The sequence below is a fragment of the Anabrus simplex genome, chromosome 8 (assembly GCF_040414725.1).
Source record: "Anabrus simplex isolate iqAnaSimp1 chromosome 8, ASM4041472v1, whole genome shotgun sequence".
NCBI classification, from domain to species: domain Eukaryota; kingdom Metazoa; phylum Arthropoda; class Insecta; order Orthoptera; family Tettigoniidae; genus Anabrus; species Anabrus simplex.
Window position 1 is genome coordinate 94,749,173 of NC_090272.1, and position 16,617 is coordinate 94,765,789.

At 36.6% G+C, this 16,617-nt stretch overlaps 1 protein-coding gene across 2 annotated transcripts in view; it reads right to left on the reverse strand.

Moving 5' to 3' along the window:
* Positions 1-378: 378 nt before the first annotated feature.
* eRF1 (eukaryotic release factor 1) overlaps positions 379-16,617 on the reverse strand; it is a 226,314-nt gene continuing 210,075 nt past the window's right edge. For both annotated transcript variants that reach the window (XM_067152373.2, XM_067152372.2), the window contains one exon: positions 379-1,923. Coding sequence is in view for 1 of the 2 variants with exons in the window: in XM_067152372.2 (XP_067008473.1) it covers positions 1,841-1,923 (83 nt within the window). In the remaining variant the exon portion in view is untranslated. The remainder of the gene's footprint in view (positions 1,924-16,617) is intronic.

A 16,617-nucleotide genomic window follows, 5' to 3' on the forward strand; every position in this document is an offset into this window, starting at 1 on the left:
TGTAGATGAACTATGTTAAACCATGCTACTACATAAGGAATATATATATATATATATGAGCTTTTCAAAATACGTATTTGCTTTGTGTCCAATATAGGAAACCACTATGGCACATAAATTTGCTTTGCCTGTAAAGTCAATTTCCAATTCAACATTATGTACATATGGGCACAGGTCTCCAAAACATGAATAATACGTGTTATATTGTGGTTTCAGAGGAATGTATTTACTAAATGGTGCAACAGGGTAACCACCATCGAGAATTCATTCTAGATTATTCTGTCTAAAATTCACAGCAGGACCAGCATAAAATTTTGAAACTATTTTACAGTACCAGTAGAAGGTACTAGAACAAACCAATAAGGCAGGCACAATGGACCAGTTTTATCAATTTCTTTTAATATAATTTGCTCAATTACTGTGAGACAGCAGCACAGTTAAAAAAATACACGTCATGCTAAATTTACACAAGTCTTGTATTTTATTCTATTTTAAATAGAATGTTACTCCCCTGAATATTGAGTGTTGCATGAGCAAAAACCCCAGACAACAGGGGCGACGCATACTCCAGTCTGAGGATTGCATATAAAACAACAGGATTGGAGTTAAAACACATTCACTAGCTTCTAGCACTTTAAATTTAATTCAGCCAAAAATGTATGAAAAAAACCAAAACTGAACAAATCACTTAAAAGGTGATCACTGTAAAATTCATATTTCTGCTCATACCAGTTTACCAAATATGCTATTGCACAGAGGAAAATTGGTCATTGATAAAACACCACATTGAAGCAAGCTTACAAAATACATTTAAAAATTAATGTTTTATCTCCTCTTTCCATCTGCAAGGTAATGTAAGAGTATATTTCTTCAAAAAAGAAAATAACAAAAACTAAAAATAAAATTTAAATTTTTCTCAATAACTTGTCCCCCCTCCCTATTTTTATTTTAAATACAGAAAAATTATGTTTCACTAGTAACCTCAATCTTAAAAATAATGCTGTATAAATATTGTATGAAAACCAACGTAACTCGATAACAGATCTCCAGGTGTGGAAAAACACACCTGGCCCAGACTTTGTTCACAAGACACATGTACACAATGACTGCTTCGTGTGAACAAAGTTGGAAGCAGGAGAGAAATAGTTAACTATGAATTGCACGTGTAACAACATCCAGGGCAACCAGCTCTCCCCTGAGGCTTGTTGAGAAGCATGAACTAGCTTGTAATGTTCCATCATGAACAGATAAATAACTGATTTGGAAATGCAGCAATATTGGGAACCACAATATTTACAACTCTGATGAACCTATTATAGAGCTACTAGTCCAGTATTATCGTTCTGTTTAATAATAATAACAATTAAAAAAATTATCATGGACAATTAAACGTATGCAACAAGGTGCAAATTTCATCATTCTTCGTTCAATTCAAATTCATTCCCAGGCGGCTTAAGGAATCACGTTGACATGTGCACATACACTTGGCATAAATGAGGTCACATGAAGTCACATACACGTCTTCGCCTCATTCCAACAAAGGCAACCACAGCATCCATCCATCACATCGGTTTGGTGGCTTTCCATTCACATCAGTTGGATACCAAATAAAAAAATACACCACGCTTTTGTATAGTATAATTTATGTATAAATAGAAATACTGAAATTGTAACTTGGGGAATATACCATTTACAATGCTTTTCCTGCAAGTTAGAAAACGTGTACCAATTGGCAGGTGTTGTGTGGTTGTGCAGCGGAAGAAAGACAAAAACGTGGTGGCATGAATAATGCTTTGCTATCCAGCTTTCGAGAACACAACAGTGCAGACAAAAATATTTCCTAATAGTCATCAATATCATATAAACCATCGTCCAGTTCATCCAACTGCATGCTCTGGAAGTCCACCTTGTAGCGCAGCAGTCCTGAAACAGAAACACAATTATATTAATGATTACTATTTAAATAAGGCAGTTTAATAGCAATGTAACTATAAAGGCAGGAAGATGGATGAAGACACTTTACAGAAAGGAAGTAATAGCAATTATTCACATATGGGCTGCCCAAAATGTTCTGTATATTTTCTTAGCAGGAATAATGATAATTACGTTACTGGTTTTTATTACTACTTATACAGTATCGAAACCTGCACTATCACTAAGGACTCATCAAGGTTGCAGGGATCTGAGATGAAGTTCCTGAAGTCCACAATTTAAAAAAATAATAATAACTGGACAAGTTAAGGAATGACATTGTTAGAAAGGAAGCTGGGATTGAAACAGATCAGGTTTGCATGTCCAGATTGAGGTGGTTTGGGCATGTGATGAGGATGGAGCCAATTAGGACAGCTTATGTTAACTTGGAGAGACATGCGGCAGAAAAACAGATGATGGGAAGAACAAGAACGTACTGGATGGACATCGTATAGATGGACATTGCAGATCGGGGAAGGACGCTGGAAGATGTCATGAACAACAGAACATATCTCAATAAGACAGAGTGGAAGAGGCTCACCAACAGTACACGAGAAACTGGAACTGTAAAATGATTATGACTGTTTTCAAATAGTTGATATACCAGAAAATCCACCAACATGAAACTGGCGCATTCGAACACGTTCGAATACCACTTTATACAGCTGAGATTGAACCTACCGCTGGACTCAAAAAGCCAGTGCTCCATGTGAGCCTGGCTTTCTTTTCAGGAAAAAAAAAAACTGAGCAAACTTGGAGGTGAGGAAGTTCAAAATATTTCTTAACAAAATCAAAATCATCTTGGCTGGACAAAATTTTTGGCTAGTCTTTGAAATACCAATCGACACAGATTTTGCACAAATATTCTTAAAACAACTTTTATAAATAACATTCACTAACTGAACTTTCTCCATAATATTATACAAAATAATGGCTTTACATGTACATTATACAACTTTTAAGCTGAAAATATTATTTTGCCCATTTACACTTGATAATTAAAATATACAACTTAAAGTAACCATGAACAAACTTTACAGGGAGAGAAATTCAAATGACACATTGCAGGAGCTTACAACCTATTTTATGTTACCAACAGTATAATTGTATTGGGAAAAGTTAAAGAAACATCAGTCAAAAATATCCAGAACTTTTCAGGCATTTACTTCAATAGGTGGAAAAACATTTCCGATGTGAACAGGGAAAAAATAAACTTGTTTGATATCTCATCCTTCCTTTGTTTCATTTCTGATGGAGGTATTGTAATTGAAAAATAACATACTCTCCCCTTTTTTTGGTGACAAGAGATTATTCTGAAGAATGTATAATTTAATTGCAACCTAGAGTCAGCATACCAAGGTATACAGTTGATTCAGGCTGGCATATGCAATAATTTCTAGAGTAGAATGTTCATAATGAGGGACAAGGAAAAATTTTGAGAAGCAATTTAACATTTACAATACCATTATTGATAATTGCACCAGTCATCAGAGTTAAAATACCATACATACCAAATACTGTAAAGTGTAAAATTAGAAAATGAGAGAGCTCTAGGTAAGTTGGTACATCAGGAACACTGATTTCAGCCTGACAGGTTACACCTAGAGGTCACTCATTAAAAATTTGGCTTTGATGATCTCAGGGTCTGATTATAAATTCTGATCACCAAGGAGCTTTTAGCTTTTGCCATGCCACAGTATGTACAGTAGTAACATGAGGAACACCACCCGGGTTTAACAACTCTATTTTCAATTTAAACAGGCAATATTTTACGCTTTTAATAAAGGGCCCAAACAGTCTACAGCCTTCAATATACAAGATATACCTGACAAATATTACCTTTCAGCCCTTTTATTTTGATTTCCCTTCAAAATTCTTGCATCGTAAATTTTTTATTAAAGAAATTTTCCCAAAAATGAACCTTTTGCTCATCTCATTTCAAGTGGAGGAACATCATCATCATCGAGAAACACAGGAAGTCAATGGTAGTGCCAATTCCATAGCACAATGCCTGAATAGTGAAAACTCTGGTATACTTCACCCTTTCTGAATTAATCTGTGCGTACATTCATTACCTCACAGTAAGACATTCATACAACCAGAAACTTAAGAAAAAAAATGTCAATAAAATTGTTACACAACTTGGGTAGCAATAAAAAACTGTCAATTTAAGAAAAATTATGAAAAATGTAATGTAGGAAAAAAATACTAACAATGTCATTCTAAATCAATTAAAATAGGCTTTAAAAAGTACTATCATTGATCATGGATTTATGAATTTACTTTAGAACTACTCACCTGTACCACACCACATGAGCAGGCTAAAGCAAACAATCTGTTAAACTATCATACAACAATAGGGTGTATTCACATTAGCATGTATCCAAACATTACTGTTACGAACAGCACTACTACTATAAGTCACAGCAAAATTATTTCGAAAATTCATTTCAATAAAAGAGAAGCTTTTACTTTCATTGAGTATATATCAAAGAGAAGACAGTATATATAATGAAATATGTCAACATTTTATTTTACATTAGTAACAATATTAAGTTTTTCAATAATACATTTTTCTTATTCCATGCACTAAGGTTCCCATTTTGACAGTAGATGGACACTGAATTAGGCACTTTGAAACTCATTTTTAATTTCCTTTCAAGAGAACAATAATAAATATATCAGAGACCATATCAATAACTGCAAGCTGAAGATCGTTCAACAGCGTCGGTCTGGATAATTGCCTTGATACACCCCAGCATCCTTTTCATATTCTGTACCAATTTCTTTAAAGTTTAAGCTACATTGCAATTCTACATCTTCAGTTGATATTGAGCTAGTGATTTAAAACACTCTTTTTTAATTTGAATTCACAGCAGTGCAAAACAAAGCAGAAAGTATTGCACATAACAAATGTTAACTACAAGGCAATTATCAGAAATAATCTGAATTACTAACCTATTACAAACATGTTTTCCTTTTAATGGGTTTCCATAACTAGTTCTATAACACCTAGTTAATAAATCTAAAAAGACCTCACTCATTATCCACCTACTGTTGACTTTTACCCTTCGTGAATATTAAGTTAGCTCAAGTTCCACAAAAAGCACAAAATAAATGACAAAAAATTTACATAAATCATGCATAAAATATATTTTACAGAGAACTGTAGATGACATGCAGGCTAAATCAATACTGAAATGACAAGTAAGGTCAATTTAACATAACACTACAGGAAAGTAAAAAAAAAAAAAGTAATTTCTTTTAAATGTTCATTTCTATATGTTTAACTTGAAATAATCATTTCAGTCACTTGAACACAACCTTAAATGAGGAGTGTTTTATCCTTGGGTATCCATAAATCAAATCAGGGCAGTGCTAAATTAAAAATCAGTAATAAAGTGGGGGAGCCATCAAATTTATCTACTAGAATTAGAAATTCTCAGGTAAAAAAGAGGCAAAGAAGAGTGATATATATGTGCTTAGGAAGCAGTTGGAGAGTATCAACTTACTATGTAAGCATGTGTGAATACAGTATACAAATAATAAAATAAAAGCATGTGTTCAAATTTTTCATCTGCATCGCAGTCAGAGGAGAGTAGCCTGTTCCTTTTAAGTGTACTCTATCTACCTGTTCTACATGGTAAGCAGTGGAACTAAAAATTAACTTCAGTCAATTTTGCAAATAAAATTGAATCTTGACCATCTGGGTAGAAAGCCAGCAGCTAAGAAACCGCAACTATCATGCCACGCTGCTAAAACAGGGGGAAGGAGAATAAATAAGGAAAAACTAATCTTTCTGCCATGACAAGAATCTGAAATTTTGAAATTTTATTAAAACACTACTTTGTTGGTTTCTCTTACTTTTATGCCTCGTTCCTTTTTATACAAATCATCCCACAGCCATCGTGACTGTTTAAATGCCAAGCAAAATTCTGGACAATTTTCTTGAATTTGTTCATTTTCTCCAGTCTCAATATTCCAAACCTAAGTATTTTAATTTCTCAATAACAGTGATGGATGCCCCTGAAGTTTCTATCCTCAGGTAAAATCTTTCCCGTAACTGCAAATACCAAGCAAACACTTTCTTAAGGAAATTTCAAAGTAACTCCACAGACCCTTATCTTGCTACCATTTTGATTCTGTTGATCAAAATATCAGATGCAGCTTGTATTACGTCAGATAAGGACAAGAACAGGAACAGCCATTATTATAGAGGAGAATTGCAATAGGTTGGCACGAGAGCATGCCACGGATATCAGCGACATGCCTTACTATAAATTTGCCAGGGTGATGAGAGGGCAGTAGGTTTATGATGATACGATACTACGGGGTTTAGTCAGCGCTCCAAAATGCACTTCCCTCTCCCAATTTCTTTCAGAATTAGGTATGACTTTTGTATTATTTGCAACCATAATTTATACTTTTACTCTATATTAACACTGTCAACTGGTGCAGGAAATGGACACATCAAGTTGTATTCCATCCTCAACTAACTCAACAGATAATTGAATATTATTAAACTACCAAATACTTTACACTGTCATATCTTTCAAAACTCAATATGAAAGCATCTAAATAAATAGCCTAACCAATAATTTTCAGTTTGTCTACCTCAATGGATTATTTACTCCTATCCATCTAATTATTTTGAAATCATTAACTAGTGTTCTACTATGATGAGGATGATCACCTTTGTAGAATAATGAAAGTTGATTACAGTCTCCAGCAGACACAAAATTATAATTTCTATAACTAAACAGTCTTCTTTGATAATTTCTTGATATGAGGTGTTTGGTGGTGGTGATTGTTATTTAAAGAGGAAGTAAAACTAAGTAACCAACCTCTCTGAACAAATTAAGTGGAAAAAACTAAAATTGAAACTCCTTATTAAATGGACAATTTTGAAAATGAATTAAGAAATATAATTGAACAATTTTATTAAACTGGAAAGAACACTGAAAACATGAAATTTAGAGGCCTTTTAAGAGTGCACTGAGATCAGTAGTATTCCTGTCATTTGCAAATATGAGTTTGAGCGCCTCTTGTAGACCGAGGTTCAGACTTAGGCCAGAGAGATCGGCACACACTGAGAGGATCTGGGCCATGGTGAATTCGGTACCATAAGAACACACTGGAGGGGGGTGTGTGTGTGTGTGTGTGTGTGTGTCATCCCCCTTAAGGAGGTAAGAGTGTAGATTTTCCGTGACCTATCCTCAGCCTACATAAAACTACACCACACGGCAGTTATCTTTTTAATTGCTCTTAACTTGTTGGGAGTTTGGATAACAGAGACACTAATTTCCAGGATGATAAGATAGTTCGACATAGCTGAGAAATATCCGTAGCAGGTACGTTAATAGATATAGGTGGTAAAAGTGTTGCTTCTTTTGCAGATTCATCCGCAAGTTAATTTCCTGCAATCCCAATGTGGCTTGGGAGCCACACGAAAGTGATTCTGGTGCCGGCATCACGCAAACTGGCTAGAAGGTCATGAATATGTTGCACCAGTGGGTAGAGTGGGAAAGAGACATCAATAGACTGCAGACAACTTAACGAGTCTGTATGCAAGACGTGGTCTCTTTTGTCACCTACTGCAAATTGCAGAGCTTCTAAGATAGCAAAAAGCTCCACAGTATACACTCAACACACATTGGGAAACGAGGTCTTAGTGTTAATCATCTGAGACGAAAGAGCATCCTACATTTTCCCCAATCTTAGAACCATCCACAACGACATGGCGTGCAGCTGGATACTGGTGAACAAAGTCCTGGAAATACTTCTGATGAACAGAGACACCCGTTTCCACCTTGGGTCCACGGAGCAGATCTAGCCGTATATCCGGCCACAGAACTAGCCATGGAGACACTTCGCTATGGGTTCGCTCAAGATAACAGCCGACAGCCATGTCTAACTTCCGACACAAGCTATCAATTAGAATCCTCATGGTAATGATGCTTGTTTAAAGGGGCCTAACATCTAGGTCATCGACCGCTAATGGTACAAAATGTGATTACGAAGAATGAATGGATGGATATGAATTTAAAACAATCAGTGGATCCGACCAGCAATGACCCACATTCCCAAAAACTAGTGTTAAACAATAGTATTACTGACCAAGGGACTGCTTCTAAAGCACAATCCTGAACCGATGATGCTTGTAGTCTAAAAGGGTCCAAAATCCAGGTCATAGGCCCCTCAGAATGGTACTTACCGCTAGGAAAGTAGAATCATGGTATTTGTCATGTTGCAGTACTGATCAAAAGTAGCGTAGACTCACTGTATTCCACACATAATGGTACTAGTGACAGGTAATGTAATATGCACATGTAACACAAACCTATGGTGTTCCTCACATAGTCAAGGCAGTCCCATGGTGTCCCTCATATAGTGGTACTAATCACAGATACTGGAAAACTCACCCTGATTCACACACTGTTGTTACTAACAAATACAGTAGAGACAATACACGACACTGAGCGAGATATCGAGGGACAGCTATTGGAGCTCACTCTAGCTGAACGGTACTGAATCTGTCATAAGAGCACGTGCATTTTTGTGTGAAGTTTTTGGTGTTATTTATGCGTTCTCAGTGAGTTGACATAATTAAATAGTAGCGTGTGTCATTCCTTGATATCTCCTCTCAACATGAGGGGAAAGGTATGTGCTGTGTTTGGCTGCAGTAATTACGAAGTAGAGAAAAATGCGCGGTTGTTCTTCAGGTTCCCTCGTGACAAGAACATGTAAGTAATATTGTGTTTGCATATATATTCTTCCAGTGACAGAGATTTTTATAGTACTTCATAATCTTCTGACCTGCTCGACCCATGTTTTAACGGGCTTAAAATATAATACGCATATTTTATTGTATAGTGCAGCAGTTAACCTTCAATACCGATGTGTTGTTGTAGGTGTGATCTGTGGGTTTTGAAATGTCACAGAAGCGATTTGGATAAAGTGTACAAGAAAGAAGGGACGTTACGCTTGTATAAGAATTATAAGATCTGTTCAGATCATTTCCAGGCCAGCGACTTTAAAAGTCCTCGACTATACAGCCAAGGGTATGTTACATTTTTACTCTAATTGTATGTAAATATTCCTCAAAGCATCACTATCGACAACATTTTCAAACTTTTCTTTCTTTTATCCCTCTTCTCAGATTAAAGCCGCGATTTTATAGATTTTCTTTCTGTTAGTAGGCTTCATGATAAGAGGAAAATTGTCCAGCTATTAACTTCATGTTAAGAGGAAAATTGTCCAGCTATTAAGTGTTATTTCATTGCATCATATGTGTAAGGAATGTGCCGATATTTTTATTGACAAATGTCTTAATGTGATGGTACAATGTTTTTAAATGAGGAAAAAGACAAATCCAACCGTAAGATTTCAGGCAGGTATGCTAAAGCTAAAAAAAAGTAATGCACAAATGAAAGATCAAGCCATTTCACAGCAGTCCATTTCACACCTTGTTTATATGTCTAATTTCAGTCTTTAAATAATAACCTTTTAAATAATTCTTCATTCATTTATCCAGAATTGCTTTAGCAACTTCAAAGTTAATATCTCAATACCACTTTCTTTCTAGACGTAATTTATTTATCCATTTCCGTATATACATTTCCATTGATATTTGAATTTAGCGCGATTTGTTCAGGTCAAGTCACTAGGAGCGCCACCGTCGAATTGTCTCCCATTTTAGCAAGGCGAAATCCGTAAGTGTCGTGTATTGTCTCTACTGTATTTGTTACTAATCACAAATCTATTGTGTACCTACGCGCAAGTAAAGGCGACCCATGGTGTTCCCTGCATGATGGTACTTATTACAATTAGTCCCATGGTTCTAATTCGCTCATCCCTTGCTCGCCCCTATTAGTTGCCTCTTACGACAGGCAGGGGATACCGTGGGTGTATTCTTTGCCTGCGTCCCCCACCCACAGGGGAAATTAGAATCCTAACCAGCCATGTGGCATATGGCCGGTTTTGGTACCCCTGGTGGTATTGGTTGGTGGTGGTATTGGTTGGTGGCATTGCATTGATAGCCTGGGAATGGGGCTAGTATGGAAAGCTCTGGTAGCCAGCCTAACACCGCTATGGCGAATACTATCAAAGTTTCAGCGTAGATCTTGTTGCTGAACCATAGCTCATTCGGGATAGAATCGGGACCGTGAAAAAAATGTAACAGCACCCCGGGAAGGGCATATGACCGTGAAAAAAAAAAAAAAAAAAAAAGCCATAAAAATTTCATCTTGTCTCATCCCCGTCACCATATACGGAAACCGGGCTAAGGAGTAGAATATGAATATGAACAACATTCTTGGGAGTCTACTATAAATGTTTGAAAATGCTTTAAGCTAAACTCAGCACTTAATTTTTAAAGAGATCTCTGCATTTGCTTTGTCTACACACCTCAACAACCTCCATCCTCTGGGTACTGCGGCATTGAAATGTTCCGTATCATTGGGAGGGAGGTCAACTTCTTCAAAGAAGCATTTTGATAATAGCATTTCGAAATCACCAAGCTCTTTAATATTTAAATTGCATTTCTTATTATGAAGTTCACATTCTTTTTCCATTTTGATACAGTTCTGTTCTCTCATTTTCAAGTTCATTCGATGTTCCATTTTCTTTTTTCTATATGTAAAATCAGCAGATCTCACCACTGCTTGTCAATGACATCAACTCCTGTTTGTGTCACACATTTTTGAAGCATCCCTGTTTGTGTTGCAGGTCTTTAAAGCCAATTCAATATTTATTCTTGTATTTAATATCTGTAACGACATGGATGTTTTGTCGTAAGTCAAAATTCTGCCTGAATGGAGGAAACCTCTCTCCACAACTGTATTCTGGAATATTTCAGCTTCCCATAAAGAATTTCTAGATTAATAAATGGTTTCCAGTACTCATCAATATCAGATTTTCATTGTCTTCAACTTTCTACTAGTGTAGAATTTTTCCAGCTATCAAGTTTTTTACTGAAAAGTAACTAAAAGTAAATACAGACATGCCAACTTTCAAGAGTAAAAAAAATCAGGGAAAATTTGGCAGCGAATCATGATTACGACATCACTGATGGCAGAACATGTACTAATTCATTACAATTCAATACATTTACAACTCTATTTGGCCTACATATGTATTTTTCATTATTTATATGTAAATAATGAATACTGGACATACCTGAACTTTAAGAACATGTGTGACTTCTCATCCTTCAACGGGCTGAACACATTACGACTAATTGTTGTACAACACACCCGTAGCTGACTTAGCCTTTCCAGAAACTTGGAACTAAATTTTTGCTTAAAGCACTTGCCTTGCTGAACTGATTTTAAGGTTATAAGTTTACCCAAAGTTTGTTCAAACAGCAAGGATCTGAAATGTGTTTTTGTCTTTGTGACTGCTAAAAATCCTTTCACATTCTGTATTGCTATGTGGAATTGATAATAGCATGCATCACCTTAGAGAGTCGATCATATTTAAGTACACCACCAGCTGATTTCATCTGATGTAGCAATGCCCACTGAACATTAATTCTTCCCTTTTCCAGGTCTGGTTCTTCGAGCTGAACGTTACAGAAATGGGAGTGCAGAACATTAGTTTCTTTATCTAAATGTTCCGTTTCAGAATGTTCGGAAACTTGTTAATGAAAAATCTAAGGCTAGAAAATGACACCTTACTTATAGCAGAAATATCTCGTCGTTGCCGGGACAAAACCTCCTATGTGAAAATATTTTTAGAGATACACTGACAGCACATACGTTATGAAGAGCGAGAATGCCTTGACCATATTCACACAATATTGCACCTTAGATGACAGAACCTTACTGGCCAAAGTTCTAAGCTATTTCACATAGGAGGTTTTGTCCTGGCAGCGACGATCTGCAACTTCTGCAATAATTAAAAATTCATCTTTGAACGGAAATTTGCGTACCATGTAGTCACATGATGAAGAGAAACACTTTCTAGCAGACTTAAAGAACATGCACTTTTCCTCAGACTTCTAAAGTGTTCACTAAAACAAACGCAGAGTTCCCTATCATCACAATCATCCTAAAAAAAAAAAAAAAAAAAAAGTAAATTTGATGAAAGGAACATGAACAGTCTTTCTTCACGTGACAAGCATGGCTCTTAGTGTCATCAGTAGTTTCTTTATATATATTTTTTTTTTTTGGGTGAACCAGATGACTGGGTTTTCCTTTTAAATGAGGAATGTGGCGAAATGTTATGACAATGCTTCACCTTTTCAGATAAACAAGACATCTGCACTGGGCTTAGGAATTTTGCAAGCCTTCAAATTTTCCATCTGAGTATCCTTACTAACAATTTTGCCCCTGAATAAAGTAACCAAAGGGTCCCACCGTAGAAAAATCCTATCTTAACACCTTCTTAGTGACAACCATCGAGTAGGCACATGCTTCAGAATTTTCCTGATCTCAGTGTTGTGTAAAGTCTGAAATTCTCTGAACTTTTCTTTCCTCTTTGCACTCCTTTCCAGATAATAAAATATATCAATTATACTTTCATCTACATTTACGGGCAAGCACGCCGCACCCTTCTCGGCAGCAAGATTAATTAGGTGACAAGAGCAGCCTACGATGATTATGTTCCTATTTTCCCGCTTCAAACATCCTGCCACACCATTCTTTAATCCTACCATTACTGGAGCATTATCAGCACCAAGAGCTAGGCAGTTTAATGGAATGCAGAATTCCCGAAAAGTTGAGAGCAAAAGATTGGCAATGTTAGCTCCAGTAGCATCCCCTTCTAAATTAGGCACAGAGAGTAGACAACTCTGAATTTCATTGAGTTCAGGCCTAAAAAATGTTACAACAATGGGATATATCTTCAAGTCGCTTTTATTGCTACCATCAGTAGCAACAGAAAATGCATTCACCTGCAAATGTGATACAATTTTCTTCCTTTCTTCCATGCACATTTCTGTAATAATAGCCACTGTTTTCATTCTAGCACACGCGCACGCACGTATCATTTAGCAATTTCCGAATCGGAAAGCATTTTGCTAAAAGAGTGCACCAAATGGTCGGCACAATTTATAGGCAGGTTATGTTCTACAATAAATGACGTAAATAAAGCCTCTGCATTCGTTACAGGATTTACATCTTGATTTTTTTTTACACAAAAAGTTCAGTTTCTGGTTTCTTTCTACACACTGGACACACTCCGTATGTTTTTTCATTTGCACAAGTTCGAGTGCCAACGGCCGTAGCCGTGTTGAAACACCGGATTCTGCAATATTTCCAAGGTTAAGCAACATTGGGCGTGGTCAAGATTTGGATGGGTTGCCACACGCTGTTGGTGGGGGTTAAGGAAATGGAGGAGCGGAAAGGAACTAGCCACCCTACAGTACATAAACTCCAGCTCAGGCACACCTCTGCGGATGTTCGGACCTGCCTCGGGTAGAATACACCCTTTCATGTTTTGAGTATATTGCACTTCACTCCATGCGCAACTGAAAAATCACACCTGCATATACTAAAGAATGTGAACGTTGGTTCCTTCTTGGAGAGAGAAACACGAGAACTCTTCTTCTCCATAAGTGCTTTTCAACACTGCATCATATTTAATTTTGACATTTTGGCCAAAACAAATATGAAGACATACAACCTAGAAGCACCACGTGACGTACACGAGCACTTATTCAGGTCCTGCCCCGGGTAGACATCTATGGCGTGCTACTTCTGAGGTTAGTTACTCGCTTGCGACTTCCACTTCCTATTATTGAGTTATTAGAGTATTTGACTGTATTATAGATCAAAGAGGAGCACATGGCTGGCCATCGTGCACTGTACTGCCATCCAGTTGTGATTATTAGTACTACTATCGACTAGCCATTCTCAGCCATATATTGATAGAACGAGGAAATGCATGGGAATTTAAAATATGAGAATTACTGGACTGCTCTGAAATTTGGGGGTTTGGCCCCGGCGATGTGGAAGAATAGTGAGAAATTGGGAGTTTCCCGCTTAAATCAGGAGAGCCTGTAAAAGTAAATAAAGTAACAAAATAGTGACTCAGAAGAAAAAGTAACAAATAGTCGCAGAAGTAACAAAGTTGAACCCTGCATAATGTCCCCATACTCATCTCATCTTATGCTGAAAGCACTATGAAAAGTCTTTAAGGTAGTGACTTTTTTACAATTGTCCTTACGTCTCACCGACACAGATAGGTCTTATGGCAATGATGGAATAAGAAAGGCCTAGGAGTACTAGGAGTAGGAAGGAAGACCCTGTGGCCTGAATTAAGTTATAGCCCTAGCATTTGCTGGTGTGAAAATGGGAAACCACAGAAAACAGTCTTCAGGGCTGCTAACAGTGCGGTTCAAAGCCACTATCTCCCGAATGCAAGCTAACCGCATGGGCAATTCGCTTGGTGACTTTGATGTATGAACATGTTATGGTCTCAATATTTCGAAATATTGCATATTATTGTATTGAAAGGTGGATCATTACGACATTGATTTAATAGTTATTGTGATTACAATTCAATACGTATTAGATGTTATGGTCTAGTGGGGCCAAGTCAGGACAATAACAATATGGGAGAAATTCACACGCCAGATTACAGGAACGTCCCTAGGAGGGTATACTGACCAGGAAACATTCTTTCAGCAAGCCCGGAATTACGGAAGAAGATACAACCGCTGCGTGTCTTTGCGGCAACCTGTGTTCAACATGTTTGACAATCCACAAGACTATTACGAACAATGGAAGAGACTCATGGGTGCACCTTTTGAACACATGCTGTACCGATGAATTCAGATACTCATTGCAGGCATCACCTTACATGTATACATTGCACTGTATTGTGCCTTTGAACAACAATCACAAATAATTTTCGAGGATATTTACGGTAGAACTTAAGTTTTATCATCAAAATAATAATTGCCACATTAAACTGTATTTCTTCCTTTCCACATGGGCTTTTTTTTTTACATTAGGACACTTGAGTTTCTACAAAGAATACAAAGTATAAACTCATGAGATGATCATGGTTATTTCTTTAAGAGGTGGTATTGATCATTGTTATATGATGTGAAGGAGAATTATTATTAGCCCTTTTGATAATTAATCAGGGAATAAAAAGGATGACGGTATATGCCGCTGAAAGAAAATGGCCAATGGATCACAGGAACTAAATAACTTTGTCAAGAAAGAAAAACAGTTCATAAAGGGAGGTCAAAGCAAAATATGAAAGAGAGAGGCTTGGCACAAGTGGAAGCCAAATGTAGGACTGAGCTATGGCCCTGTAATAGTCGTGCAACAACTTAAGTAGTGACCATGAGGGGTATTGCAGGAGATTATTTCATTACAGAGGTGTTGTACTTCAGAAACATTTTATTATTACGTACCTTTAATACGTACTGTTATTTAGGTAATAAAATAACTAACGATGGCAGAAATAAGGACATAAAATGGAGACCAGCAAAAGCAAGGAAGGCTTTTCTTAAGAAAATAAATTTGCTCACTTTGAACACTGATACAGGAATTAGATGTGTTTGAAGACTTTCATCTGGAGCGTGGCATTGTATGGAACTGAAACGTGGACGATACCTAGCTCAGAAAGAAAGTAAAAAACTTTTCAAAATGTGTGTTCCAGAAGAATGCTGAAGGTCAGGTAGGTAGATTGAATCACAAATGAAGGGACACTGAATCAAATTGGTGAGTGGAGATCAATTTGGCTAAATTTGAAGAGAAGAAGGGATAGAGTGATAGGATACATCTTACAGACACCCAGGATTTGTTCAGTTGGTTTTTGAGGGAAGTGTACAAAGTAAGAACGGTAAGGTAGACCAAGTAGATTAGAGCAGATGTAGTATGTAGTAGTTATGTAGAAATGAGAAGGTTAAAACAGGATAGGTTGGCATGGAGAGCTGAATCAAACCTGTCTATGGACTGATGACTGAAACAACATTTAAGCCATGACTCCAATGACCAAACCAGTATATCACAAACTTCAACCAATCAATAGCTGTTTGCATTATGTGCCCTGGTTTTCATATGAATTCATTAGAATACCTTCATTAGATACCTTCTCTGTTTCCATATTATGCTTCAGATGTTTTCAATAACTGTTATTCTGATGAAGCCAAGAGCCAACATATTTGCAGACTGCACCTTTCAAGAGTTTAAATACAAGAATAAAACAGCAAAACAGCTGAAAGTTTTGTTTTTGGTACAGGTTATGTATATCTTCGTATGTGATTTGTTTTTATGTTTATGCAGTATTATATTTACGAAATTTTGCAGTTATCCACTAAATTGACAATACAATTCAAGCTCCAGGTTCTATCTGCACAAATTCACTTGCACGTATGCTGCTTGTGAATTTATTGAAAAAATTTGGAACTTTAGCAATATTACTACTAGGGATGGGTCCTCGATACTTTCGATACTCAATATACTTGCATGGTATCGACATCAAACAATACTTCAGAAAATTTTCTCGGTACTTTTGATACTTCGGTAGTAATTCTGCAATTTTTATTTCAAAATCACGAAATATTATTGCCGCAAGTAGAACATATTAAAGTGGCTGCAACGACAATGTGAACAGTAGACGATGACAGAGATACAGTAAGGAAGACCCTTCCTTCAATTCCTGCTTTTTCAGTGCAAAGCCAAACAT